We start from the raw sequence: 27,991 nt of genomic DNA, 5'->3' as shown, positions 1-27,991 counted from the left end.
TAAGAAAGACAAACTAGTCATCACTGTCCCTTGCACGACCAGCCTGACTACCCTCAAAGTTTCTCATCTTGGTGGCATGGTTGTGGTTGATCATGCTGCGAATAGGGTTCTTGCGTGCGGCACTGACCATGCTGGGTGTGGGGCCGCCTCTGGAGGCGTGTACAGCGCCAGTACCATACTGGACTTCGTCGAAGAGGTTGTCGTACTGGCCTTGGGTCAGGCTATCCTTTCTTGATGACTTGGAGGGCTTAACGGGGCGGACAGTAGATACCTCACTTGGCTCCGAGATGATGGAAGGCTTGGACTTTGAAGAGCGGGATGAACGGTGAGGGCGCGAGGAGTCCTCGTCGTCGGCCGAGTCGGCAGACGTCTTGCGGGAACGGTGCGAACGGTGAGAGCGTTTCGATGACTTGCTCATGATAGACTCGTTGTCATCATCGTGCTTCTTACTACGGGAAGATTCTTTGTCGTCATCGTGCTTCTTGCTTCGGGAAGACTCTTTCTCATCGTCATGCTTCTTGCTACGGGAAGACTCTTTCTCGTCGCTGTGCTTCTTCCTGCGGTGACTCACGGAGGTTTCAGCGTCATCATCCTTCTTAGACTTGTCGCTCCGGTGGGAACGGTGTTTGCGTCGTGGTGCGTCGCCGATCTGGGAGATGCTGTCGCTGGGAACAACAGTGTCAAGATCATCCTCACTTAGCTCTTCAATGTCGAGGTCATCGATGAAGTCGTCATCATCGTCGTGCTTCTTTTTGTCGCGGCTAAAGATGCTACTGACGATCGACGCCGCCTTGGATGCAGCCTTAGTGGGGGCTGCAGACGGAGCCTTGGATGCAGGGGCTGGTGGAGAAGGCGATGAGCCACGCTCCTTTCGGCTGCTACCACTACTACCGTGTTCCTTGTGCGAGGAATGTTTTGAAGATGAGGTATGAGAGGACCTGGCCTTGGACCTACCCGAACTACTCTTCTCATCTTCGCGGTCTGCTACGAACGATGAGATGAAGGAGCTAGGCGCAGCACTGTGAGCTACACTTTGCGCCTTTGAGACGACACTTTGAGGCTTGGACGATGGCCGCGGTGGCTTTGCAGTCATTGCGACACTTTCGGGCTTGGCTGTCGAGACGGTGCTCCTAGCCCTCTCGATCATCAACAACTCAGGGCTAGTATTTGAGCGGTGAGCAGGTGTGAGCCTCGATGGAGTCTGCGACGGGGCAACAGAGTATGCAGGGGCATATTCGATGGCAAGAGGCTCCGCAGCCCTTGAGCGAGGACGCTCGAATTGAGACGGTGAGTAGTAGTCGGCCGGCGCAGCCTCGATCTGTCGCGGCACGGAATTCCTAGGGATCTGAGAAGCTCGCGAATAGGAAGATCGCGCGTCGTCTTCAATGCGGTGTACTGGCTCAGGTGTAGGCGGTGCAATGGCCTGGACAGGTGGCTGCGCGGGTTGTGGGGCTTGCTGGGGTGTCGGGGGTTGGGATGAGGCCTGAGCGAAGAAGCCAGCCGCAGTGTTGACCGCGTTTTTGGCGTCCATGAAGGCGCTGAAGTCCGCCTCTTTCTTCGCACTATCTCGCTCGCTCCGCATGAATGCATATGTGACGGCTGCACCTGCAGCAGCTCCAAGTAATGTTCCGAGAATGTGCGTGGCCGCCCCACTGCCGGCATCTGATTTTGTCGTCGCTTCGGGAACAGGAGCGACTGTGGGCGCAGAGGCGCTTCTGGGTACAGGGCTTGGTGCCTTCGGAGCAGCTGATTCGGCTGTCGGTGCGACTGGAATTGCGCCAGTTCTCGAAGCACACGTGTGAGCGCTGAAGATACTCGGGCTCTCACGGAAGCTCTGCGAAACGGTCCTCTGCCATGTAATGACCCTGCTGTGCGTGATGATGGTCCCGTCATGTCTCATATCAGGTCCATTTCGGTAGACAACCTCGATGCTGTTGCCGTCAAAGTCGATTACTGCGGCGTTGAAGTGGCCATCCTCTGCGCAACGAGCACCCGGGGCCCCGTTAGGACGACCACCGGCGGTCAATGCAGCGGTATAGAAATTCCGGACTGCGGTCGTGCTAGGTGCGGTGAATGCAATGTGTGCAGCGCCGGCTTTTACGCTACTCAGCTGTCAGTTGCGGTGTGCCTGGTGATCCCTTGTGGTACTGACCCAGGCGTTTCTTGGCAGAGAAAGAAATCGGAATCATTTATTCCAAGGCCGATTTGGTTGCCATATTGGCCGATGTAGCGGTAGCCCAGTGGCTGCAGCGCTGAAAGAAAGAACGATGTCGAAGTTGGAAGATGCGATACCGTGAGGCCGATGTGGGAGACGGGCATTGCTGAACAGCGGTGAAGAACAAGAACGACAGGACGCGGCTAGAACAATCGCCAAACGAAGAATTGAGAAGGGAACGAGGCGGATATATGCACACAGTGAGGTGTGATCGAGTTGGAGCGGTTGGAGATGTATGGTGTGAGTAGGGGGGGAAGTATCGGTACGACCTCGAGGTTTATATCATAACCCCGTCCAGGTGCAGCGTCTCGATGCATCGTGAACCGAGTAGCAGGGCGTTCCATACCGTTGCGGGACAGACCCTACTAGCACGCCCCACCGCTGCAGTTAGCTATCAAGGAGGTCGCTGTCAACATGTTGTGATGCTGCCACATGTCCTGCGTCTGCAGCTAACAAATTTGTTAATGTAAGCGAGGTGTCGGTGTATGACATTGGTTGTGAGCGCCGGCCCGGGGCCGCGAGAGGTTTAAGTCGTCGCACGCCTCACATTGCCCACTACGCTACATTGGATACGGAATCGTAGCATTTCGGTCGCTTGTCGCGTGCAACAGAGTATTTGCGGTCTGGACGCGCCACTTGTCGTCGCAACGCTCGATTGGACATGGTGTGACGTCGATGATGGGGCATCGTTCTCACAAGAACCAAGGACCAAGACGACGCTGTAGTGAGGCTACGATTACAGGCATCGTCGGAGATTCTTGGAGTTGTCCCAAATGTCGGTAGGACTTGCCATGCTGTTGCTTTTTCTATGTTTACGCGAGATCATCATGGGAGATCGGCGATGCGGCTCCATGGATAGATGTTCTACCCGTTTCCCTCCCGCCACACGCGCAAAATGCGATGAGCCCCCAGAATGCATTCTAACCTTGTAAGGCATAGAGCGAGAGAATTACAAGGTGTATGCCTGAAAGAGGGGTTCAAGAAATCGTACTGCGAAGATGACGTGAAGTATACTTTTTCATTCGCCGGACATGTCATTCCTGACACTGAAGATCCTCCTACTCGTGAATCCTAGAGTGGATGGAGAGCCGCGATATCCTACAAGCTAACTACTGACAACCACGTTTCAAGGTCGAATGACAGGCCATGACAAGACCCAGTGGTACGACACCAAACACAGCGCGCATACAGACTAGCGGCTGTGTCGATGGAACAAGGTGAAAGAAAAACAGGTGCGGGGTAGGTTGAGCTGCCCCGCGATCTTCAAAAGAAGATTGATTGTTGTGCGTTGAGCCAGAGTAGTTGTTTTGTTGTAAAAAAACCTCAAGCAGACGCCCAAAATCAGATGCAGTAACGCTCAGGCTGTTGATGTTGCGATCTAAGCCATGAGCGTGTCCTGCAGCCTAAAAGTTCCCGTTATCTTCCGTTTGTGCGGTCCGTGATCCGACTCGTCCGCGGTGAGTCAGTTGTTGCTTGTGGGCTAGTTGGCGTGTCCAATATAGATAGGTCCAGCGCTTGATCGTCGGCTGAACTAGAAGATGTTCCAAACGTCTTCGGCAGCATGGCAGAACTTACTGCATGCAACGCTGGCACTGAGGTTAAACTGGCTAATAGCGATGCTGTCGTCCTTGATGTGATCGGCAAAGTCGTCGTTGCCCTTGGCCATAGCACCTACGAAGACTGCGATACTCTCGCCCTTGTTGAGATCGCCAATGTAATCGCTGACACGTACGACCTCGGAGTCGAAGCTGAGCGTGACCTTGCGGCAGTTCGGAGGGAGGTGATCGGTGATGGGGTTCTTGATGACCTCGATGAGCTTTTCTTGCGACGACGTCGAGCGGATCTGGTGTCGGTGCAGGAGTTGGACCATGAGTCCGGCGAAGCGCTTGAAGGTACGGGGAATGCGCACTGTAGGGCTGACCCTGATGAGCACGTTCTTGGAGGTGTGGATGTAGATTTGGAGCTTGCCCGCCTTGTTGATTGGCGAGTCGAGCAATGTGAGCAGACACTGTGGCGCCACGTTAGCTGAGGGACCTGGCTAACCTCCTCTTGTACGCACTTGGTGGGTGATGTCGGGCCTGGCTTCGCTTATGTCGCGCCCCATCTTGCGCATTACGCCAATGTGGTCGTCACTGTTGAGCAGGTTGTACTTGTCCTCGCGCGCACCGGGGCCGCGGCCAGTGCCATGCGACGCCTTGTACGTCTCCAGCGTCGCATTGCACAGGACGACGATCAGGCGCTGTGTGTCTTTGTCGTTGGTCGGGATGGGGGCATGCTGCTCGGCCACTAGCTTGGGCAGCTCTGGCGGAGGCATTGACTGTGTTCCTGTGCGCAGTAGCGTAGCGTCAGCGGTGTCCGTGGTTAATATCGAGGAAGCAGCAACCGGACATACTTGCGCGCTTCTTGCCCCGCTCGGCGGAGTCTCGGGAGACAGGTCGTTCGGTGGGCGAGTTGGAGTCTTCGGGTTTAAGGAGGGGAGCCATTGTGACGAGAGAATGCGCAAACACTGCGGAATGAGCTTGTGTATGTCTGTGTGACCTTTGGCGCAAGGAGATTGGTTCAGGGCGTGGAAAGTGAGAATGAGATGTCGCTTCTCCAGGTACCTAAGGTCAGCAGCGAATGCACTTACAAAACAACTTCAATGGAGTATTTTGGTCAGGTGAAAAAGGGTGGATATGCAGTAAGCTCGAGGGATGGCTGGGAACCATGCGGCCTATTTGTGCGAACTGTCGGTGAAAAGAGCGTTTTTCCTGCGTCCAATCACAGCCGAGCGGGCGGCATGATTACGTGAGACCACGAGCAATCAGACGAGTTGGTCCTCACCACCAACGAGCCATCGCAGCACTGCACGCAGTACAACAACAAGATATCATGGCGCGGTGTTGGTCGCACGCAGCAGTCAGCTTACCGAGTTGTCCGGCAGTTGCGACGTGGTCGGTCATTGTGGCCACCCTGCTTGACTCGCCGTCACTTTTGTCGTGGGTGGATACCTGGGTACCTATGCTTCGGGACATTCGGGGGAATGCGGTGTACAGCCAGTAGAGCGAGGACCGAGAACGCAGGAGTATCCGAGGATGCGCACCCAACCCGGCACCAGCTGCAACTTACATCAAAACGCCCTGCAGGGCTCCATGCCCGAGCGAGCTCCTAGGCCGGGCGCCGGAACCTCTGCAACGAAAGCGTCTCACCATGGTCTCTTGGCCCGCCTTGCATTTGAAACAATCACCATATCATACAGTCGCCTTACGTCCAACATGGCTCTACACGCCGTGTGTATGGCCTTTTCTGTAAACATCATGCGATCTGCCAAGGATACTAAGAGGTCAGGTCATGCGCGAAACGAGTCTGGTTTGGCCGTCGCGCTGCCGCTTGAGCGGCTCTGCGGTGGAGATACATGAACGCTAAGTGCCGCATTTTGCGCATTTCTGTAGCTGCCATTGAACATCGCGTTTCCTTTCCTTACTTCGATTCTTCAACATCGCTGGCGATATCTTTATACATTCGTTTTAGTGGCAGCCGGCTGTCTGAACCCTGATCGTCATCGCAAGCTCGTCCTCCCCCCGACAGAACGAATACTATCGCAGGGACCTCCCTAAGCTCAACGAACGCAATCAACAAATACACCATGGCTTTCGAATGGCTTGCACCAATTCTCACCCCTGCGGCCCTGCGCTCGGTACAAAACGACGGCCGGCCAGTCATCACCCTCTTCCTCGTCATCTTCGGCCTATCAGTCTTCGGTACACTGATTTGGTACGTGCACTTCGTCACATCTAAGATGTACCCGAAAAAGAAGGATCCAAATGCAAAGAAGGGCCCGATACTTGGCTTCATCAAGCGGTGATCTTGGAAAGAGAGCGGAAGAGGGATGCTAGGCTCGACGTAAAACAGGCGGGAAATGGCCATGTACAACTCTACAGCTGCTGGGATAATGACTGCGCCCATACTGTATCGACAAGTCGAATCTCCATCGAGCCTAAATCAACACCCTCGGCTTACACCAAACTCTCTTCGACCGGACACCTGGACCCGAATCTTGCTGGAGCATTGGAGCGCGCATCAAACTATTCCCCTCGTTGCATAGGCTGGAGACAGATTACCTACGAGTACACGATGTTCTCGTCTCGGAGCCAACGACTTGCTGTACTTTCATATTCAATACATAATTCATACCCTTCACATGACCTCTTTCATCGTACGCCAAAAATCATCATGCTTCCGCGATAACTATGTAACATCTGCTCTACAAGGTCTTCTCAAATGCTTGCTATAGGCTGCACAAACATCTCCGAAGCTTATCGGCACTCGTGAGATTCATCGGTAGTAACGAACCGATGACGTATGACCTTATCCACTCTGTTCACGATAACGCAGCAATTTCAAGTACAGTTCGCCACATCAAATTTATCCACTCATCATCTCTTATGTCACTGGGTATGTGGGTGTACTGGGGTGCTATAAGATACGGTTGAAAGCTCCTTCTCGGAGTTCATCTACAAAACACGCCCTGAAAGATTGTCATCATGTCTGCTTCATCGAACCCAACAACATTTCCTCTACAGGGTAAGGTTGCCATCGTCACAGGCGCTTCGCGAGGAATTGGGGCTGGCTTGGCGTTAGAGCTGGCGCGAAGAGGAGCAAAGGTTAGTCCAACGACTTCGAACCAAGTCAATCAAGACACCCATATGTGAAATAGGTCACGCTCGTCTACACATCGCCAAAGAGCGGAAAGCTAGCGGAAGAGGTTGCATCGAAAATTGAATCACTTGGCAATGGTAGCACATCGAGGGTTGTTCAGGCGGACCTCAGACAACTCGATGCGCCTGAAAAGATTGTGTCAGCGACCAGGGAAGCGTTCGGTGACAAGATCGACATCTTGATCAATAACGCTGGTGTTTTGATGAACAGATCCATCACGGAGACAACAGCAGAAGACTACGCCGCCATATTCGACGTCAACGTTCGCGCGCCTCTCCTGCTGACCAAAGCAGTTGTTCCACATCTACGAGCACCAGGCCGCATCATAAACATGTCGTCCATAGGCGCCCGCCTAGGTTTCGCGAACCTAACCCTCTACACCGCATCCAAGGCAGCGATAGAAGGCGTGACTCGGAGTCTGGCACAAGAGCTAGGCGCTGCAGGACACACCGTCAACGCGGTTGCACCTGGCCCCACCGAATCAGAGATGCTGGACGATGTACCAAAGGATATCGTAGAGGCCCAGTTGAAGCAGACTGCTGTGGAGAACAGAGTAGGGACTGTGGACGACATCGCGAGAATCGTGGCCTGGCTTTGTGGCGACGACGCGAAATGGGTTTCGGGTCAGGCGATATCCGCATCTGGTGGTTTCCTGAAGCTGTAGTGGATTCTGTCATTGTTTTAGCACCAAAGCTTCTTGTTTGATATGGAAGCGTCAGGTGGAGCTTGGTCACGGTGTTTTGGTTCCAAGACCGGAGATGTTTGGACGGGAATAGATCGGATTTAGCAGCTACGCACCGTTCAAACATGCAGCTATGCAGAATACCACCGACCGAGTACGATTTCCGATCAGAAGTCGATGACGCCACAGCCGTTGGATCGTCGACATGTGAAGACCTGTGCGTGTATGCAGTGCGAACGTCGCATGGGAGCAGTCAAATGAATGGCAATCATGAGACTGGATGTGATCGGTAGTGGAACCCATCCCAAGCTTCAGCCAAGGCGTGCGAACACCAAGCGCATCCGCCCCTTACAGCTGTCACTTTCAGCCATGCCGCGAGAGTATCGTGTACCATCGAAGCTTGTAACCAGGTCCACATGGCAAGGCGGTCGAAAGTCGGAGCATGGCGATGGAGTCAAGGCCACCATCGGCAGTTGAGGCTCAACCCACCGACTACCTAGGCAGGGGCGAGGTGCCCAGGGAGGCGCCCCATTCTAACGCACTAGGTTTTAGCCTCCCACGTCCCAAACACCTCTCAAACGCCTCGCTCTGCCATTTCGCATGCCGAAGACTAAAGCGCATGGCCATTCATGTTTCAGGACTCCATCTTGGCATGCGTCTAGCCCTAGCCACGCCATTTGGCGTCCCTAATTGGTCATGATCCCGTTGCGATACGCGCTGGTAGACGGCGGAGCTTGCTGTGTCGCAGCTCGCAGTGCAAAGCCATGGAAGATGGTTCGACTTCTGCTACCGTTTCGCTCTTTGGGCCCTGGATTGCTCATCTTCCAAGCCATCTGACGAACTGATACCCTTGATCCACTTCGCTAATGGCAGAGCGGACCTGACTTGTCCTGCCCCCCGTCGTAGCCGCTTTTCTCTCTGTTCGCCGCCTTGCAACGTTGGCTTATAGGCTTTTGTTTCCCCTACTCACCCCAAGACTCGACCGATTTCATGCCGGTGCCTCTTTAGCCGGGTGACCGAACGCCTCTTCCTGTACCTTTTCTCTTCTTTTGTGCGGGCACTTTTAGTAAGTCAATCTATTCTTTCACGTGGCTTCCTGTACCATGGCGTCGTCGTCCCTGGTGGCTTTGATCTAACCTTTGTACAGATTACTTAGACACTCTTTGAACTCATTGCTACTTCGGCCACATTCAGCAGGTCTGAAGATCATCGGCATCCACAACACGCACTCAATCGCTGCTACGTTCGCTTCTTCTGTCAACTATGTCGTACACCACCAGTCTCACAGGTCGTGAGCGGTCACGATGGCCGCCGCTGACGCGCATGCTCATGTCCGGAGAGATGTCGGACCAAAAAGCGCGAGAGTTGACCCGGAAAGAGAAATTTGATGTGTGGATGGTCAATGAGGGTTACCGAAGATTGTACGTTGCACTACACCGTGTGTGAAGAGCCTCGACTAACGTATCTAGTTTTGTTTTTACATTTGCGATATTGCACGTCATGGTCTTCGTCTTTGGTATGATGAACTATGGGCTAAAGGTATGAATGGATAGCTCAGATTACGACGAATGCCGCTCACAAGTCCTAGGACAACTCCATTGGTTCAAGACAGACCTTTGGTCTGACCTTCCCCATTGCTCGTTCAGCCGCTCTCGTATTGCACGTCGACGTTGCCTTCATCCTCTTCCCGGTATGCAGGAACTTAATCTCCATGGCTCGTCGTACGCCGTTGAACGACGTTATTCCTTTCGACAAGAACATCACCTTCCACAAGCTGGTCGCCTGGTCTATCGTCTTCTTCTCGTGGGTCCACACTATCGCCCATTGGAACAACCTTGCCAAGTTTTCGGCTTCCAACAACCTGGGATTCATGGGTTTCATCCTTGCCAACCTTGCAACTGGACCTGGATGGAGTGGTTATGTTATGCTGACGGCGCTCATGGCCATCGCCGTCACCGCTGCGGAGAAGGCTCGTCGCGCCAACTTCGAACGTTTCTGGTACATGCACCATCTATTCATCGTCTTCTTCATCTTCTGGTCCATCCACGGAGCCTTCTGCATGATTCAGCCCGACTTTGCGCCCTTCTGCGACGGTATCGGTGTCTTCTGGGAGTACTGGATGTATGGTGGATTTGCGTACCTGGCCGAGCGAATTGCCCGTGAAGTACGAGGACGACACAAGACGTATATTTCCAAGGTCATCCAGCACCCCAGCAACGTTTGCGAAGTTCAGATCAAGAAGGAGCACACCAAGACCCGTGCTGGACAGTACATCTTCTTGTGCTGCCCTGAGATCTCCATCTGGCAATACCATCCCTTCACGCTTACCAGCGCACCCGAGGAAGACTACATCTCGGTGCACATTCGTATGGTCGGTAACTTCACCAAGGCTTTCGGACAGGCGCTTGGCTGCAACACAGACAAGAAGCCAGCCGGCGAGAAGGGTGAGAAGGGTGGGTCCAGCGAAGAGATCGCCTTGCGTCAAATTCTTCCCCGAGTCTACATTGATGGTCCCTTCGGTTCGGCCTCTGAGGATGTGTTCAAGTTCGAAGTCGCCGTTCTCTGTGGTGCCGGTATCGGTGTCACACCTTTCGCGTCCATTCTTAAGAGTATCTGGTACCGCATGAATTACCCTCAAGGATCCCGTACGAGACTGAGGAAGGTCTACTTCTTCTGGATCTGCAGAGACTTCGGATCTTTCGAATGGTTCAGATCGTTGCTGCTGGCTATCGAGGCGCAAGATATCGATGATCACATCGAGATCCACACCGTAAGTTTTATGTCCATAACTCGCTCTTGACGATCTACTAACCCTCTTCACAGTACCTCACAGCAAAGATCAAGGCAGACGACGCGACAAACATCATGATCAACGACGCAAATGCAGAGCAAGACGCCATCACCGGTCTCCGCGCACCCACAAACTTCGGTCGCCCTAACTGGGACATGATCTTCAAGTCCATCCGCAAGATTCACTCACCCGCCGAAGCCGGTGTCTTCTTCTGTGGACCCAAGGGTCTTGGTTCAACGCTCCACGTCAAGTGCAACATGTATTCTGAGCCCGGCTTCAGTTACGTGTGGGGCAAAGAGAACTTCTAGACGCAGTCGTGGGGTTATGATAAGGAACGCGGAGAAAAAGATGAGAAGTATACCATTTGCTATATTGAGCGAATTGTCACTTATTACATGGTTGTATATAATTCGCTCCTCTTTTTGGTTGTTGTTGGTTAATCTTGAAAGCTGCAAGCGGCTGAAGACACATGTTCAACGTCTACGATATCCCATAGAATTCTTAATGATGCAATTCGAATACCAAATGTCCGCATCCCCAACATCCCATGCCGATCTAACTGTCCAGACTTGCCGATTCCAAGATCAGCCTAATTAGCCTGGCTCCCTCAGATTTCAGGCAGCCGTTGATCCCAAGTACCAGTATCACGCCACTGTCGTTCATGCGTCCAAGCCACTCAAACACTCCGAAACCCTGCGTGCCGCATCGCGAGATGAACCGCTCCTCGCCACGGGTAACGGCAATGCTCGGACTCCGCGGGATCTACGCTTGTTACCGAGCGATGGGGTTGGGTGGTCCTTGTCCGGACGCGGTGGCCATGGGTGGGCCGCGGACAGTGTGACGCAAATTCGGGAGAGGAGACGGTGGTCAAGCTTTTGGTGTCTCGGGAGCCAAGAGCTTGGTGTCGGAGCATGTGAATGATTGCAAATACGACGATCGATGGAGGGTGAACCCTATAGTTTGCTTACGATGAATTGGTCATCGTGATACTTCGGTGTGTTCTACATTCCTTTTTTCCATCCCTTCGCTGACCAATCGTTGATCTCTACCAACCCTTCTATCTCCCTCACTCCGGGCTTGATACCCTCGCCAACACTGGTGTCATGGGCTCCAATGACCCACACGTTGTCTTTTCGCGCGAAACTTCTTGTGCGCAGCATTGTATTCACTGCCTGTTCTGGGTCGGCGTGCATGCCTGACTTCGCATATGGTGGTCTCGCAGTGCGTTTGGGCTCTTTGAGAACGTCGAGATGGTGGTAGCAGTCACCAGCCAGCAGTACAAACGTGTTCTCGTTCTCGGTCGAGCCCGATGTCGTTCGCACTAGCATCATTTGATGGCCCGGAGAGTGTCCTGGCGCATCCACGATGTATGCTGAGCCGTCACCGAAGACGTCGTAGGCGCGATCAAATGCACCGAGACCCATCCATTCGGGCTTCTTTAGATCAACAGCGGCATACTTTCCCTTGACCATGCCTTCCATGACCTGACCTGCCCTCTTATCTCCTGCTTCTCTCAAGATATCATCTGGCACATAGCTCTCTACAATCTTTCTGCTACCATCAACCGGCAAAGTCTCGCTAAGCGTAGGAGCCTTCTCATCAACCGGATAACCCGGTCTCGCGTAGGTACAGCAGGTCGGCCCAACCCACAACTCCGCCTCTTCAAATCCAGCTTTGGCTCCATCGCCAACATGATCAAAGTGCATGTGCGAGAAGATAACGGCCTTGACTTTCTCGGGCTGTTGATCAGGTGATCCGTGCTCTTGCAGTATCTCTGCGGGAGACTTCGGTTCGCACTTGAAGTTTGGTAGAGCGCCTTCGACGAGAAGTGGCGGAAGGTTCTCCAGATCTTTTCGCATGCCTAGGTCGAAAATGTACTTATTCCCGGTGGCTGTGTGCTCGATGAGGAACACGTAGTCTGGAGCATAGAACGACTTGCGTTTTCCGTTCTCGTCTTTAGAGTCGTTCGGGTCTTGCGGCTTGTCCGGACCGGGAAGCAAGACCATGTCTGTAGGGATGTGGATGCCGCCGGCCTGAATGAGGTGAACTTTGCATGTTGCGGTGGATGACGGTATGGAATGCCATGGTAATTGATTTGATGACTCGGACATGATTGTGCTAGATACGGATTGCTATCGGGATGGGAGCGTGCTGTTGAAATGGGTACGTTCAAAGAGTCTGTTTAGTTACTGACCTTAGCATGACATGCCCTTGTATCGATGACGTCAATCAAATCCATTTCCACTATTGTACCGTGTATTGCGTACAAGCCCGCTCAGATTCCAGCTGAAGCTTGAGAGTGGCAAGCTATAGCCCATATCTCGTAAGCATACATGCAAAAGCATCCTGCTTTATTACTGCTCCTCGAGACCATGTCGGCGCCCGCGCACACACACATTTTGTGCGGTCAGGCTGGAACCAAAGTCGCGTGAGCGCAGACCTATCTCGCTCTTGGGAAGATTGTATCATCTTGTACACCGAAATTTGTACACCCAGGCATTCCCATCACAGAATGACGAAAGGGCGACCCGAGAGAATTTGGAAGGGTCTTTCGCCGAATGCGGACTAGAGTGACGCGCTAGCCACGCGAGCAATCAGACGCGTCTACCAGCTTCTTCTCATCTTCTCTTAGCACTCTTCTTCCCAGCTCATCTCGTACCGAAACGCAGCCGTTCACGGCAGCAGGTCCTTCGAGGTCATCTGAGGCATACGAATCCACTCGGTGGAAATTGATCACTCGCACTAACCATGACAAACTCATCCCCTCAGCCTACAGCAGCTTCGCCTGATCCGCATAAGCCTCAACAAGTGCTGGAGGATTTCACAGAAGTCCCGACTCGAGGTTCCCAGCAGGTCCCCGTTCTGACACCAGCACTGCGATCTTCAGATCCCTACGCTCTACAATGGTTGCCCTCTCGTCCGCCAACTCCACCACAACCGACATCAGCACCTGTGCAAGGACTGCATTGTCCCCAGGCAGTCCCGTTTCAGCAACTTACCCTGGATGGTCTGAATAACGATGTTCTTGCCATCGTTATAGACTACATCCACGAGGAATCCACAATGCAGGTCTGCCACTGGAACTGGAATATCGGGCGCAAGGAACCGAAGACGGGCTTTGGCTTTCGTGCTAAAGGCACTTCACTTTTCTGCCTGTCACTAGTGAGCAAGAGAATGCGAGCAATCTCTATTCCCAAGCTTTTCGCGCATGTTTTCCGTTGCGCCTCTTCCATGGGCGCCCTCAATCGACGCTTGAGAGATTTGGAAGGCAATCCGCTTATTCCATCCCTTCCTGAGGTTCTACCAGCCATCAAGTATGTATGGGTCTGTATTATGGATAGTTTGGGCATTCGGGTCGTTTCTATGCTAATCTCATAAATCCAAAGGGCTTGTGATATAGTCACCACGTCGAGAGGCAAGACAACATTCTGCAGGACTCGACTTGCCAAGGCTCTTCCGAAGATGGTGTCTCTCGTTGAGCTGTCCATTACACATCGTAAGGACGTCGATATATCCGGCCTACGAGCGACCTTCCAGCGCCATGAAGTTACTCTTCCCACGGTCCTACGTCTACGCATTCTGTCACATGGCGACTGGTCATTCCTGGTGGAGGCCTGTCCTAACACCGAAACACTGGCTCTTGAGTACAACCTTGGTCACGATGATCTGATGGAGACAGTAGCAACTCTCAAGAGATTGAAACTTGTCGAAATTTGCTGTGACGCGTGGCAACTGGAAGACATACAACGCTTGCACCAGTATTTACCAGATCTCCAGAGCTTGGTCTTGAGAGGCGCAATCGGCCATGAACAGATCAGTGTACGAGCGCATAGTGCCACTCGTTGTAACGTTTTTTCATGTTAATTCACACTTAGAGTTTCGCAACCGCTTTCGGCTTGTTTCAGAGGCTCACCGATCTCTCCATTACTGCCAGGCAAGAGATCACCGATGAAGATGAGGAAGAGCAGTTCTCCGATGACGATTCAGGAGATGGCAGCGCCGTTGGGGATATGTATTGGGAACATGAGCTCGACGAAGAGCAAAGTTTCGTAGCTAGGAGTTTCTTCGAACACTGCCATGTACTCGAAACGCTGTCCCTGGTGCGCGTTGGCGAGACCACGCCGTGGTACCCCGTACGTGGAAACGATGGAGCTCTCGAGTCGGTTTACTCTCCACAAATGGACCGCCGGGCGTGGAATGATACCTACATGCTGGAAAGACAGGAGCACGATGACGAGGGCTTCCCTAGGCTCTTCACCTTTCGCCGACAAACCGAGTACGACGAAAGCTGGGATAATCCTAGTTATGGGGATCAGAGTCGTGAGGCCACGGAGCACAGGGTAAGTGGAACCATTCTGTAAAGTCGAAATACATTTAACATAGATCAGCTTAAGGAGCGAGACAGGTACTATGCTATCAAGCAGGAGGCTCTCGGGCTGGGCCTGTGGGAAGGAGGCTCTAGATGGCATGGATAACTCACGTACCATCGCGTACATCGGCATACATGGATATGTCATCACTCGGCAACCGACTGAAAGATACTTGCCAACCCGCACAGAGATCTTTGTAGATTATATGACACCGCCATGAGCATCGCTACTTACCTTTCTATCAACGTGATCGATAACTTTTTCACGTACCCTCAATCGACTTACTCCATCTTCCCCTACAAGACTGTGCACCTTTTCTTCGCCTTACACTCATCACACTCGCCGCCCTCCTCCTCTTGATATACCACCTCCAAGTTCTCCAAAAGGTCCGGGCATCGCGCACCTCTACGATTAGAATCCTGGCACCCGTTCAACGTAGTGTCCTCATGTGTTGGCCACTATTTCGAAGTCAGTATATGTCTTATATCCATTTCGTATGTCTCGGATCTTACCTCAGCGTATGGGTCTGATTGATTAGCATCCTCTTTGGCACTTGGGCGTTGGCGGCCTGGTTTGTGGATAGGAGAAACATGGCCGCATGCGTACTTTGTAGGCCGGAGGTAGCACATCTGTAGTTACGGATGCTGTGGATTTGCAGTAGGTGGTAGGAGTAAAGTATTGGAGCTACAGCGATATCAATGAGTTTTGAGTCAAATGTGCGTGATCACCTGGGCAGTGTTCCTAATTGTTGATGGACCTGAGAAGTAAGAAGCGCTAAAACGAAGACCGGTGTGATATAGTGGCACAGTAGCGGAGAATTAGCGTGGCGTTCTAGTTAAGGTTTTCTTTGCGTGAATGGACATTGTTGCTCGGATCTCTTCACAGCCTCCGCACGGCGCCTCCGCTAGCGTGGCCGCGACTATGGTCATGACACATCACCAGCACAGTGTACACAATGGTAGAAATTCAAGAATGCTTACAAGACAGACTATGTGTATAACCGCGGTAACAATCAATGCCAAACGCCAGATTGAAATCAACACAACGCTCGGCCAATCCGCCTCCGTAACCAAGTATAAAGTCGAATATATACACTTGAGATGAAGGTAAGGATATGCCAGCAAGCCAAGGCCTACTTGGCCAGTATCGGTGCTGCCTTACCGGCCTTTTCTGCCGCAATATTCGCCAGCTTCTGGAGCTTCTCGGCGCGTACTTGGCGGAAGTATCGGAATAGCAAGATGAAGGAAAGCTCGATGCGCTCTTTGGTCATCATGAGGAAACCCTGGACGAGCAGGCCCTTGAGGATCTGGGGTCCGATGCCCTTGAATAGCGCCGCCGGGCCTTCGTGTTGTATGATGTATTGCATGACTTCGGTGAAGGACTTGAAAGGCTTTCCGTTCCTGGCTGGTGGAGGTTTCGATTGAAGACCGACTTTCGCGACGATGAGCGGCTGGGTTGCGATTGTGGCAAGCGTCTTGGACATGGCTCCGATGACTGACAGATGTTAGTAGCTTTCCTTGAGTTATGGTAGTGGCCATGGCTTACGGAACGCCTCGAGGGGCTTCAGCGTCTTCTTTCCTGGGTACATGACTTCCCGTAATCGCTGGTACGCTCCGTATGTGATTGATGGGTTGATGACGAGCACCAGACTCGCCCTGAGTCCTCGCCAAAGCCCCGTCCAGCCGTCATCACCGTTGACCACGTCCATAGCCGTAGCGATCATGCCCTTGCGCTCCGCCTTGCTCATGGTCTGTTGCCTCGTCGTTACGACTGCGACCGGGATTGTGAAAAGCTGGGCGAGCGCTCCCGCGAGCGCTCCAAGGGAGAGTTCGACCGGCGTGCTCGGTGACGTTTGAAGCGTGCGGTTCGCCATGTAGAGGCTGCGTACCACGGTATACCAGTAGAAATAGGCGAAGTTGGTCGATGCTACGCCGAGCAGAGAGCCTCCTATGCCGGCGTATAGTCCAGAAAGACCCTCCTGCGCAAAGACCTTCTGCAACGCGTCGATGGCGCCATCGTAGTGTTCGTGGTCGGCGGGATTGGGGTCGTTGGACGTAGGCGAGCGCTTAACCTGGACCTGTAGTCGCGTCTTGATCCTGAGGTTGTATTAGTATCTTTGCGTTCTGCCCAAAAAGGCTCGGGGAATTTGCGACGTACAAATCTAGGGGGTAGACAAGGGTGTTTGCGATGACGGCACCAGCGGCGCCTGCGACAGCATTACCCCATGGTGGAAGAGTTTCTACCTTTGACTGGCCGGCCATAGTGGTAGTCGAGCACAGCTGCTAAGGGTTGGCGAAGTGTTGCGACTGCGAAGTGTGTGACGGGCGGAGGATATGGTGTGGAATCAGCGACTAATTCGGACTATCTCATCATGACAGTAATAATCTGAAGACTGGAGATAGCAGCATCGGAAGTTAGAAAAAGCGGGCAGGGGACGTTCATGGTGCCCGCAACGCGATAGCGCTGTCGCATGCATGGCTGACCTCTCCCGAGGTCCTAGAGGCCGAGGTTCAGGTTCGGATGACGACACACCCTGCTCCCTTGGACCTTCCTTCACCGCAGCCGCTGTCGATCACTTCGGTGAAAGTGAGCAAGCCGTGCCTGGCTGGATATGCCTCTCACGTGGAAGGAGACGTCTAGATCCGTCACTTATGCGCTGGAACTGGCTGTTCCTGCTGCAACTGGCAGTCGCGACGGCCGCCGTTTGGCAGGAACGTGCGTCGCGCTAAGACTCAGCCCCAGATCACAACATCACAACACCAAAGCACCATCACAGCTTCTTAGTGCGCCTTGACTCCACTCACCCATAGTCAGTCGCATCGCTATGGCACAACGCAAGTAGCTTCGTCGTCGCTGCTAGTATTGGTCAAATTTCTCTTACCGTGTCCTGTCTCAAGCTACTTACGATGGCTGACCGGGCTACTGAGATTGAGGCTTACAAGGCGGCTGCAAGCGTATGTGATACAGACAACTAACTTCTCGCTGCGACATCAAGTCCCGCGTTGTAGCTCCAACTAATCAAGCTGCCAGGACTATCGCTCGCGGGTTGACAAAGCCGCTACCAAGGATGAAGCATTCAGTCTCGCAATTAGCGTGGCCGAGAACCTCATGGAAGCGATCCAACTATCGTCAAACCCAGACGAAAGGAAGGAGCTCAAGGCGCAATGCAGCGACATGTTGACTCGCGCCGATCGCATCAAGGCCGATGAAACATGGACACCTCTAGTCAAACCCCAGTCCTCCAGCTCCAGAGATGAGCGAGTAGGTCAATGGGCCAAAGAGGTCGCCGGGACTGCAACTCCAGGTACAACCTTTGGAGACTCGACCACGCGTTCAAACACGTCCCGTTGGGCTCTTTCTTCGACAACAGGACCTATCGACGGTCCAGCTGCTTCAGGTAAATCATCAGCTTCTTCATTCTCAGCATTCGTTCATCAGTCAGATCTCTCTTCAGCCGTTCCTTCTTTCCAGCAAGATGCGCGCCGAGATCTAATGCCGCTTATTGATCTTTCGGATGACGCCTTTCCAATCGATGTACCAAGTGCAGTCACTGATGCGTCACACGAAGATAGCTCAAACGCCAACATTCACCGTGACAACCATCCGAAGAACGGACACGAATCCGTGTTGAATTCATCTGCAGTGCCACAGCCCTCTAGCGCAGAGTCCCAGCCTGGAGTACCCGAGTCGCAAACAGCAGCTCTAACGCCCTCAACCGCACCTCATTCTCAGATACACAGGCTACGAGAGCCGATTTCGAGCAGGAAACTACCCACAAAAGAAAGCATCATTTTGTTGAAGGCTTCGACAGTCAATGGCTTCAAGTTTCCACCTTGGGACAAGACTCCATCTGCGGATGAATTCGTGTCGGAAGGCGAGGCTGCCTACACGTACGTTACCCAATGGTCATACTGGGGCTGTTCAGACATACTGATAGCGATAGGGATACACGAGACCTGAGTCTGTCTTCATACCAACAGCAGTTCTTTCTCGGGTGGCTGCGTGCCAAAGAAGCTGTGCCGCCACCCTCGCAGTTCCCTAACGGTAGGGCTGGTATCGGGCCCTTGATGTCTAGCACGAGGCCTCTCGATCTTGTACAGGATGCAGCTTCAGATTGCTCGGTGGTCACAAGCTTATGCGCTGGTATTGCTCGCTCAGAACGCGGTCACGATCAGGTTTGCCATCCTCGGAAATTCTGCAGTATCGGTACTAACCGTGGCAGATGCTCACGAACAAGATATATCCATATGACAAGCACCTTGGAAAGCCGTTGAACTCGTCTAATGGCAAGTACATCGTACGACTCAACTTCAACGGCTGTTGGAGAAAGGTGGTTATCGACGATCGACTACCTGTCTCAAAGACACATCGTCTGCTTCATGTTTTCGACCGCCGTAATCCAGCCCTCTTATGGCCAGCACTACTTGAGAAAGCATACCTGAAAGTTCGCGGCGGTTACGATTTCCCTGGAAGCAACTCGTGCAGTGATCTCTGGACCTTGACGGGCTGGATACCAGAACAGGTCTTCTTGCAAGAGTAAGTTGTTTCTTCTCTAATCCCATAGCTGACCATACTAACTCTTATAGGGCCGATACGGTTCCAGATCAGATATGGAAGCGCATACACAACGCCTTCCTGTACGGCGATGTTCTGGTCACAGCAGGTACTGGCAAGATGTCGACCAGGCAGGAGCGTGAACTTGGTCTCGAGGGCCAACACAGTTACGTCGTGCTGGATATGAGGGAGACAGAGCATGATCGACTGTTGCTCGTCAAGAATCCATGGGTCGAAGGCAAAGGCTGGCGCGGCCCTCGCCCTTCGGCTGTGACGACCATGGATCCGCCTGCTTCTACCTCCAGTCGTAGTTCTAACTACAGCCTTGAGAGTTATCACAGGGATAGCGTCCCCACTCAGGATCGGCCGCATCCAACGACATTCTGGATTGGATTAGAGCAGGTCATACAACACTTCGAGAGCCTGTATCTCAATTGGAACCCTGGTCTTTTCCGCTATCGACAAGACATTCATTTTGAGTGGAACATAGAATCATCGTCGCCAGGCGGTTGCATTGTCAAACATCCACAATTCGCCTTTACGTCCAAAGGTGCCGGACCTGTATGGTTCCTCCTTAGTCGCCATTTCCGAGACGTACCAGCAGTCACCAAAGAGGAGTCAGATGCGTTCAACGACGGAAGCATTCGTCCCGACACTCAGGTCAACACCCACGGGGATGCACCGAAGGGATACATGAGCATATACATTTGCAACGGCCAGGGAGAACGCCTATACATGAAGGACACATACCTGGAATCGAGCGACTACGTTACTACACCGCAGTGTCTCCTTCGCAGTGACGCGGATGCCAACTCGACATACACAGTGGTGATTGATCAAGACGACTTACCTCCATCACTGTACACTTTCTCCTTGTCTGCGTTTGCGAACTTTTCGATTACACTGGAACAGGCGGCGCAGCGGTACCCGTCGCAGAAGACTGAGGAAGGTGCATGGACAAGGCAGACGGCCGGTGGTGGTACAGACTCATCGAAATATTTCGACAATCCTCAGTATTCGCTCACTGTCCGTGAGCGTAGCTCGCTGGCCATCTTACTCACCAGCACGAACCATGAACATCCCCTACACGTCAAACTTGCTCTAGGATACGGAAAGAGGTTATATCGCTTGCAGAGTCGCGATGTGCTAGCAGACTCGGGTGACCATCGCAGTGGATGTGTCCTCGCAGAGATCAAAGACCTTCAACCAGGCTCCTACACAATCATTTGCTCCTTGTTTGAAGCTGGTCTGACTGGTGACTACCAACTCCGAGTTGACAGCACAAGCGAGGTGGTGTTGAAGCAAGTGCCGCGCGACGGGGCGGGATTGCTCTCGATGAAGCTCGCTCCGGCGTGCTTTGGTGCCAGCATACATAAGGTTGCTGCCCCATTGTGGCCTAGGCGCTTAGCTTCGTATACCATCATCGCCAGATTCTCGAAAGCAACGAGCCCTCGCGCCGTCGATTTGGGCAAGCTAGCGCGCAGTCCGTTCCGATTGAGTGTCGAGATGGGTCGAGGCCCGGAGCGCAAGTTCATCATCGCAAGTGAGCAAGGAGAGTACTCTGACACTGCTACGGTTCGGTCCGAGAGCGTCAACATCGATCCGAAGCTCGGGATGCAAGGCGAACTATGGCTCGTTCTTGATAGGCTGTCAGGCTCTGGGGGACCGGTAGAGGAATGGTACGATGTGGAAATCTACACCGACACGCCCAAGGCCTGCGAGATTGGCGTATGGCGGGAATGGGATGATTGATGACTTTACGATAGCGCAGGGTACGATGGACGGCGTTTAGGGGTGGCCGACGGTCATTTGCACTGTCGATCAAATCGATCACGCATTAGCCTGCACGACTGGAGCTTTGGCGTCGTTGTGTGCATTTATTGGAAGCGAGAACGTCAGGCTGCACCATCACGCTTGAGTTGATGGATTTGCGTATCAGCAAAATAGATCATGAGTTCTCTTACACATCTCATGCGGTTCCACGTGTGTGAAGTGGGCTACTTGTAGTTGTGAAACCTGGTAGGGGGGAGAGTCGGGTGGCGAGACTGCACCCAATCAAGCGATGCACGATCTGTTATGCATGTCCCTATTGCGCGTTTCGACCTTGCAGCAGACGCGCATGTTGGGATTAGAGGTACGATAACGGCACGCTAAGCAGAAGAACAGCAGCCCCTGCAACTTGAAGATAACCATCCAACTTGCATGTGCATGCTGTTTTCCATCTGCTACTGCTCCCCCTTCTCTCTCCACTACCCCGCTGCGACCAGGTTAGAGGCTATCGGCTGCGCTACGTCAGAGCTCCGGCGCGTGCCAAGGGAACCCGAAAAGCGCACCGCCTCAACACCTGACGACATCATCGATCGTTACCTAGATATAGCTTCGCGCCTCTATCTCCACTTGCCATTACTCTCTTGAGTAAAACCCATATCCCAGCAACCATGGCGGACCTTGCGCCAGAGAAGGCCCAACCGGGCTCTGCAACCACGTCCGCCCTCAACTCGCGGGACAATTCGCGGGCTGCCACACCGTCAAGCGCTGCCGTCGAGAAGGCTCCGGATGACAGCTCCAAGTTCAAGACCTTCCTGGGCATTTTGAGGAGGTAACGTAGCACCATCCGGTCACAGCAGACGCGCGAAAGCTAACTCCGTCCTTCTCCAGGTTTATTGGCGTCTCCGACCTCGCTGCTGTCCGCTTCTCCCTCCCCGCACAACTCCTCGAACCAAGGCCAAACTTGGGTACGTTATATGAATATAGAACTGCGATGGCTAGCCTCGCAAGCTGCTGTGGCCGGACTATCATCTGACCAAGAGCAGAGTACTGGCACTACTTGGACAGGCCCGACACATTCATCAGGTTAGCATAAGCCAGATGCACACTGCAGGAGTGGTTACTGACCTCCACAGTATCGGAGATTCGGATGATGATCTGGGGCGCATGCTGGGGTGCTTGCGCTTCTGGTTTACCAAGGACCTGGTATGAGGCACGCTCCGGTGAGGAAGGCATAGCTAATGCTGGAACAGAAATACGTCAAGGGCAAGCCTTGCAAGCCCTACAACTCTACTTTGGGCGAGTTCTTCAGGGTACGCTTCCGTCGGAAATTACACGAGCTGGTTACTGACTCTCGCAGTGCAACTGGAAGATCGAAGACACCCACCCCACCCTCAAGACCCCCAACTCGGCTCCCTCGAGCGCCTCCAACAGCGTCAAAGGCGATGGCAAGACCGTCACCGTCTCCTACCTCACCGAGCAAACCTCCCACCACCCTCCCGTCTCCGCCTTCTATGTCGACTGTCCCGAGAAGGGCATCAGTGCGCGCGGTTATGATCAACTGAGCGCCAAGTTCACAGGTACAAGTGTACGAGTGGTGGCTGGAGCGCACAACCTGGGTATATTCATCACCCTGAAGAACCGAGGCAATGAGGAGTACCAACTCACTCACCCAGCCGCCTACCTTGGGGGCATTCTGCGAGGTAAGCTATGAGAGCATATAAGTACCGTAAAGGTGCTGACTTTTTCTACAGGCTCCCTCAACGTCTCTGTCGCGGACAGCTGCTTCGTTACCTGCCCAAAGACCGGACTGAAGGTCATCCTAGAATACCAGGAGGAAGGCTGGCTCGGTCGATCACAAAACAAGGTCTTGGGTGTCATCTTCAAGTACGACCCCAACAACGATTCGATTACCAAGATCAAGGATGTCGCGGAGAAGGACGTCCTCGCGCGGATAGAGGGCAACTGGCAGGACAAGGTCTACTATACCCTTGGCAGCAAGCCATTTGCTAAGGTCGCTGTAAGTACACTGAGCGGCGGTCTGGATCACAGCCTAACATGAAGCAGGAGAAGAACCTCATCATCGACCTCAATCCGCTTGACCCCGTAGCCAAGATCGTCCCACCGCTCGAGCAGCAGCTTCCCAACGAGTCCCTCAAGTTCTGGGACGGCGTCACGAATGCCATAGTAGGCAAGCAATATGGACTGGCGACGAACCTCAAGACAGAAATAGAAGAGAAGCAACGGCAGAAGGCTGCAGAGCGAAAGGCGGCGGAGAAAGAGTGGAAGCCACGATTTTTCACCGGCGCAGTCACACCTGTCGGTAGGCCAGACCTCACCAAGGACGGCGAGGAAGCGCTCAAGGGCCTGCACGCAGAGAACTATCAACTGCCACCAAACGAGGAATACGCCGCGTTTTGATCGAATCCGCTCGTTTCGCATACTTACCTTGGGAAGAGATTGCAGAACCCGGACGAACCAGTACAATAGGACCTTCACTACGATATCCATTACATCTTGACACTTTGGGGAACATGACACCCTCATTTGGCATCATTTACAACTTCGGCACGCGTTTTGTTGGTTAAGAAGGGGAGCATGGCTAGTTCGGCGTTCCGTACATAACATTTGGGGACTTACACACATGGTGTCTGTGTCTTTTCTGTCACGATTATCTTACGAATAGATCTCTCAGACTGCTTGCCTTGTTAGAGGCTTTCTGTCGGTTGACGCCCTTCAGTGGGAGCTTTGACTCATCGAACGATTATCCAAATGCGCCTACTTTATTTCCATGCAACAACTTGAGCAAGCTATCGCGACCAGTTTGACGAGAGTGTAGAAGACTATGTGGCAGGTGGAATCTGAACCACGTGCAAGGGCGTGTATATGAGGTATCCAAGGTGCATTTAAACCATGTTGTTTGGACAGTCTGGTTTGGATGTAGGTTCCAGAATGGTGTTTTAGCTTAAGTTGAGGAGACAGGAGTTGGTTGAGACTTGGTTGAGACTTGGTTGAGAGTCGGCCTCTATCTTGCTGCACAGAAAGAATTGGACAATATTTCATTCCATCTTTCAGCTTCATCGTATTGATGGAGTACCATTACAAGTCAGTCAAGTTTATCGAGCGGACTAAATCGTTGCCTCGTATGCATACCACGCGTATAAACATATGTGCGCGCATTTGTTCTGCGATTTCTCATGTCTCAACGAGGCATGATGTCGAGAAGAGACTGTTACGCGTTATGGAGAGGCAAAAAGTACGCGTTGTGCCGTGCTATGATATCTCGATCGGTTTGGTGATGTGCATTATCATCAAGAAATCGAACACCAGAAGCCCGAGACTTTTCTTCGTACTTACATCGGCCATATACATCACCAAAGCAACCTACGTAACAGTCACTAGGTTCATCACATCACGCGGTTCAATTCATAAGTTCTAGTATTTTGTTGAATTTTTTTTGTACGATTTTGATGTGTTTTTGATGCCTACCCAAGCGATGTCGCGACAGGATCATGAGTCGAAGAGACATACTTGAGCGGCCTTGAAAAAAAAGTATCGCGAGCTCCAAATGACAGCTGCATGAAAAGCCGCCGCGGTGGATCTGGAGGTGACGATGGAAGACATGGACAATGCCGCCTTCTCCGCCACGCTATGCAATGCCATCGCTATCGCCCTTCGTAACCGTGCTGTTCTCGGCAACCCATCGTAGGCCACAGAATTCGCCAGTACTAATACAAACAAGTATTCACACAAGGTACTACATGCCATATCAAACGCAACCAGTGCTGCGCATGTGAGTGTGGTTGAGCAGGAATGTCGTAAAACACCACTTCGTAAACGTCCGGGAACAGCAACGTCATTAAGCGATGTCGTGATACGAACAGCGCGATCACTGCAAACCAGCCTTATTGGTCTTGACAGTGTGGGGAATAGGCTTTAGGATGCCCTTGTTGTCGCCAGCACCCAGAGCTTCGCCGTTGGACCATCCCATTTTCATCATCAAGGCATGGCCCTTGCTCTCAGGACCGAGCTCTGGCGCATTCGCACCAACAGTCTCGCCATCTTTGTAGCCCAGTTGAGGACGTGTGCGCGCACCACCTTGCTTGTGCTTGACGGTGGAAAACTTGCCAGGACGGCCGCCGCCACCACCCTCAGAGTAAAGAGGACCTTTAAGGCGTTTCTGGAAACCCTTCTTCGCAATCGCGATATCGAATTCGTCGTCCGTATAGGTGCGGGTACGGTTGGTCTTCGACAGAATGGTGAACCTGTCCATACCACTTCCCCGAGAACGGGAGTTCAGATTGAAGAATGAAGCAGCCTGGTGGACGGTGGCGCGGCGATAAGCCTCCATGGGTGGAAGAGACAATGTCTGCATGTCGCCTAGCAAGAACTCACGAAGCTCTTCGACAATGTCTTCCATATCGATGCCACCCTGGTACTTGACCTTGAGGTTGGGGCCCTTGCCCTTGCGACCTAACAAGCCTTGTTGACGCAACTCTTCGCGCTCGGCCTTCTTCAGACGCTTCTTGGCTCTGTCATTCGCCCACGCGCTTTGCAACTGCTCGTTAAGATCTGAATTATCCAACTCTGGCGGTGGCTGACCACGTCGACCCTTCTTTTTGGGTTTAAGCGATGGGCGCTCAGTGTCCATGATGTCAAAGCCGCCATATGGATCCATATCGAGGGCCGCAGCCATAGCAGAAGCGGAGGGGAAAGTAGGCTCTCTTTTGCCCCGGCCACGTCCCTTTCCCTTTTTGTTGGACCTGCCGTTACCGCCATATGAGTAGTTCTTAGATGGGCCCGATCCACCAAAATATTCATCGCCACCATAGAGCATCACTTCGTCGCCACCTTGACCAAGCTCTTCTTGCTTCTGCAAGACCTTTGCGATGGTCTCATCATCCCAGTCTTCATCTTCTTCATCTTCATCGTCCTCATCCTCGGAGTCGTCCTCGGAGTCGCTGCTGGAGAGCATTTGCTGCTCACGCTCGTGAGCTTCTGCCTCAAAAGCTCTGATCAGCAGCTTCTCGTCGCCAGATTTGAGGTGTGTAGGTGAGATCCAGCGAGCTTCGTCTATTATCGAGTCTTCGTATACGCAGAGATACTGGAGGCCACTCTTGCGCATGCGTTTTGATAGAATCCGAACGACTTTGTCCGCGACGTCTGATGCCGTGTCCATGTCGTCGAAATCCTGCAGCATATCTGAGTCCCACTCCTCAGTGCCATCGCCTGCATCTTCATTGCCACCGTCTTCGCTTCCAGATGCTGACTCCCAATCATTATGACTGCCCGCATCCAGATCCATCTCACGACGTGCGAAGCCAGACGAAGCCATCATATCTTCGGTAAGACCAAACTCCTCCATGTTCTGCATGTAGTCATCTATCGCGGCGTCGCGAGGGTTCACCTCGCCGCGCAGATAGGCGTCCATGTCAGGGCGGGCATTGCCAGGCAACCATCCGACATTTGGTTTGCTCCGGTGTTGCCACTCTGTAGTTGTGCCTTCCCATGCGGGTCTGCCTCCTCTTCGCTTTGAAAATTGGGTTTGATCAACGTCATCGGCATCCGAGTCCACCTCTACCTCCAGCTGAGATGTAGCGTTGCCTCGAATGCTGAGCTCAACCGATACTGGAAGCTTGGCTGTCGTTGCCACGGATGTATTGTCGGTAGTAGAGGCAGCGGTGAGCTCGGGTGTCTGAACAGATGGGGTCTCTGTTGAAGGAGTCGGCTGTGATGGTCGCGCGATCGCGTGTGCGGATGATGTGGGTGGCGGCTTCGCAGTAGAGGTGGCTTTGGGTGCCTGTTGAGAGGACGAGGTGGCGGCAGGCGCAGCTGGTGGCTGATTTCCACGGCCTCTGAATAGCACTTCGTCGGCACTCGAAGATGAAGCCTCAGAAGGCGCGGGCGAGGGACTGCGAATGGCCATGTGTGCCATTGCTGACGTGTTGTCGGGCGTGGACGAGGGCGAGGATGGTGCAACGGACTCAGCGCTGGATTCAGATGAGACGTGGGCCGTCTCTGCGTCGGGCGTGAGTTTCTTCAGCGTGCCTTCGAGGTGGCCGGCGCTTATGAACTCGATGGGCATGTGTCGCAATTTCTTGCCAGCTTCAAACGCAGCGGTGCGGTGACTTGACATCCATTTGGCCTCGTCTTTGAGGGAGAACTTGGAGGCGATCGCGGCTGTGACGGTCAATACAGCCCAATCTCAACGTGGCGATTGGGGAAAGAGCGCAAACGTACTCTCCTCATGTACTGGCCATGATTGGTATGAGTGGCGTTTGGACTGCGCGCGCTGCGGTGTGCCCTTGGCCGAGCCGCCTTTGGCCTTGCTCTTGCCCTTTTTGCCCTTCGACATAGCGACAGCGGTGCGACAAGCTTTGTGCGGCGAAAACGAAGGAAATGAGAAAAGAACGGTGTTGGGGAGGGTTTGGAGATGATGCGCTCTTCGATGTCTCGAAGGGTCGCGAGTGGCGCGGGGCTAGTAATGATGCGCAGGGTTAGCTTAGCGGAGCTTATGACGATGGAGCCGCTGGTTATCGCTCCCCGGTGAGCTCTGGAGATTCGTGGACAGCGCACCAGCAGCTTCCGAGCATGGAAGTCATGGTAGAGTGAATGAATGAAATGCGCTTGAATCGCGGTGATGTATACATGGGTTGCGCATACTCTGGCCAACGCATTCCAGGAACGTGATTGCCACGCAGTGACACAGCCAGGTGATAGCACCGCAGGCCCCTCCCCCGCGGAACCTGGGTTCGTAGAGCCGCATCTGACCCTCTGCAGCTGGCTGCACCAACCCACGAAGCTCCACATCGTGTTGCTCCTTTACATCAACCCACCGTCTGGTATCGTGGGTATGTGCAAATAGTTGTGGCAAGTACGAACGCGTGCAGTCAGCTCTAGGCAACCTCATCTCG

General features: G+C 53.1%; 11 protein-coding genes across 11 annotated transcripts; 6 read left to right on the top strand and 5 right to left on the bottom strand.

Annotated features, from left to right (window-relative positions):
* Window positions 1–13: 13 nt before the first annotated feature.
* J4E83_001925 (uncharacterized protein) lies at window positions 14–3,008 on the bottom strand (the record flags this gene model as incomplete). The annotated part of the gene is made up of 2 exons (XM_049328878.1): window positions 14–2,102; window positions 2,956–3,008. The coding sequence occupies 2 exons, from the start codon at window positions 3,006–3,008 to the stop codon at window positions 14–16; spliced, it is 2,142 nt and encodes a 713-aa protein (XP_049191850.1).
* A 738-nt stretch (window positions 3,009–3,746) lies between these two features.
* On the bottom strand, window positions 3,747–4,698 carry EMG1 (18S rRNA pseudouridine methyltransferase; the record flags this gene model as incomplete). Its single annotated transcript, XM_049328877.1, has 3 exons — window positions 3,747–4,223; window positions 4,275–4,540; window positions 4,608–4,698. The coding sequence occupies 3 exons, from the start codon at window positions 4,696–4,698 to the stop codon at window positions 3,747–3,749; spliced, it is 834 nt and encodes a 277-aa protein (XP_049191849.1).
* Window positions 4,699–5,840: 1,142 nt separating this feature from the next.
* J4E83_001923 (uncharacterized protein) lies at window positions 5,841–6,059 on the top strand (the record flags this gene model as incomplete). The annotated part of the gene is made up of 1 exon (XM_049328876.1): window positions 5,841–6,059. One exon carries the CDS (start codon window positions 5,841–5,843, stop codon window positions 6,057–6,059), a length of 219 nt encoding a protein of 72 aa, XP_049191848.1.
* A 679-nt stretch (window positions 6,060–6,738) lies between these two features.
* On the top strand, window positions 6,739–7,577 carry J4E83_001922 (uncharacterized protein; the record flags this gene model as incomplete). Its single annotated transcript, XM_049328875.1, has 2 exons — window positions 6,739–6,858; window positions 6,912–7,577. The coding sequence occupies 2 exons, from the start codon at window positions 6,739–6,741 to the stop codon at window positions 7,575–7,577; spliced, it is 786 nt and encodes a 261-aa protein (XP_049191847.1).
* A 1,281-nt stretch (window positions 7,578–8,858) lies between these two features.
* Window positions 8,859–10,694, top strand: J4E83_001921 (uncharacterized protein; the record flags this gene model as incomplete). The annotated part of the gene is made up of 4 exons (XM_049328874.1): window positions 8,859–9,016; window positions 9,065–9,134; window positions 9,184–10,365; window positions 10,419–10,694. The coding sequence occupies 4 exons, from the start codon at window positions 8,859–8,861 to the stop codon at window positions 10,692–10,694; spliced, it is 1,686 nt and encodes a 561-aa protein (XP_049191846.1).
* Window positions 10,695–11,387: 693 nt separating this feature from the next.
* Window positions 11,388–12,392, bottom strand: J4E83_001920 (uncharacterized protein; the record flags this gene model as incomplete). Its single annotated transcript, XM_049328873.1, has 1 exon — window positions 11,388–12,392. The coding sequence occupies one exon, from the start codon at window positions 12,390–12,392 to the stop codon at window positions 11,388–11,390; it is 1,005 nt and encodes a 334-aa protein (XP_049191845.1).
* A 1,225-nt stretch (window positions 12,393–13,617) lies between these two features.
* J4E83_001919 (uncharacterized protein) lies at window positions 13,618–14,747 on the top strand (the record flags this gene model as incomplete). Its single annotated transcript, XM_049328872.1, has 3 exons — window positions 13,618–13,700; window positions 13,821–14,205; window positions 14,262–14,747. 3 exons carry the CDS (start codon window positions 13,618–13,620, stop codon window positions 14,745–14,747), a joined length of 954 nt encoding a protein of 317 aa, XP_049191844.1.
* A 1,141-nt stretch (window positions 14,748–15,888) lies between these two features.
* On the bottom strand, window positions 15,889–17,017 carry J4E83_001918 (uncharacterized protein; the record flags this gene model as incomplete). Its single annotated transcript, XM_049328871.1, has 3 exons — window positions 15,889–16,250; window positions 16,302–16,852; window positions 16,914–17,017. 3 exons carry the CDS (start codon window positions 17,015–17,017, stop codon window positions 15,889–15,891), a joined length of 1,017 nt encoding a protein of 338 aa, XP_049191843.1.
* Window positions 17,018–17,662: 645 nt separating this feature from the next.
* J4E83_001917 (uncharacterized protein) lies at window positions 17,663–21,062 on the top strand (the record flags this gene model as incomplete). The annotated part of the gene is made up of 5 exons (XM_049328870.1): window positions 17,663–17,710; window positions 17,787–18,646; window positions 18,700–18,931; window positions 18,979–19,292; window positions 19,343–21,062. The coding sequence occupies 5 exons, from the start codon at window positions 17,663–17,665 to the stop codon at window positions 21,060–21,062; spliced, it is 3,174 nt and encodes a 1,057-aa protein (XP_049191842.1).
* A 686-nt stretch (window positions 21,063–21,748) lies between these two features.
* Window positions 21,749–23,498, top strand: J4E83_001916 (uncharacterized protein; the record flags this gene model as incomplete). The annotated part of the gene is made up of 8 exons (XM_049328869.1): window positions 21,749–21,909; window positions 21,969–22,045; window positions 22,121–22,163; window positions 22,214–22,283; window positions 22,331–22,390; window positions 22,438–22,780; window positions 22,832–23,097; window positions 23,145–23,498. The coding sequence occupies 8 exons, from the start codon at window positions 21,749–21,751 to the stop codon at window positions 23,496–23,498; spliced, it is 1,374 nt and encodes a 457-aa protein (XP_049191841.1).
* A 1,468-nt stretch (window positions 23,499–24,966) lies between these two features.
* Window positions 24,967–27,432, bottom strand: J4E83_001915 (uncharacterized protein; the record flags this gene model as incomplete). The annotated part of the gene is made up of 2 exons (XM_049328868.1): window positions 24,967–27,257; window positions 27,318–27,432. 2 exons carry the CDS (start codon window positions 27,430–27,432, stop codon window positions 24,967–24,969), a joined length of 2,406 nt encoding a protein of 801 aa, XP_049191840.1.
* Window positions 27,433–27,991: the final 559 nt, after the last annotated feature.

This window comes from Alternaria metachromatica (genome assembly GCF_023757995.1).
Source record: "Alternaria metachromatica strain BMP 0045 chromosome Unknown scaffold_3, whole genome shotgun sequence".
NCBI classification, from domain to species: Eukaryota; Fungi; Ascomycota; class Dothideomycetes; order Pleosporales; family Pleosporaceae; genus Alternaria; species Alternaria metachromatica.
Note: the sequence above shows the minus strand (reverse complement) of the source record. Positions and strands in the feature narration are given on the sequence as shown.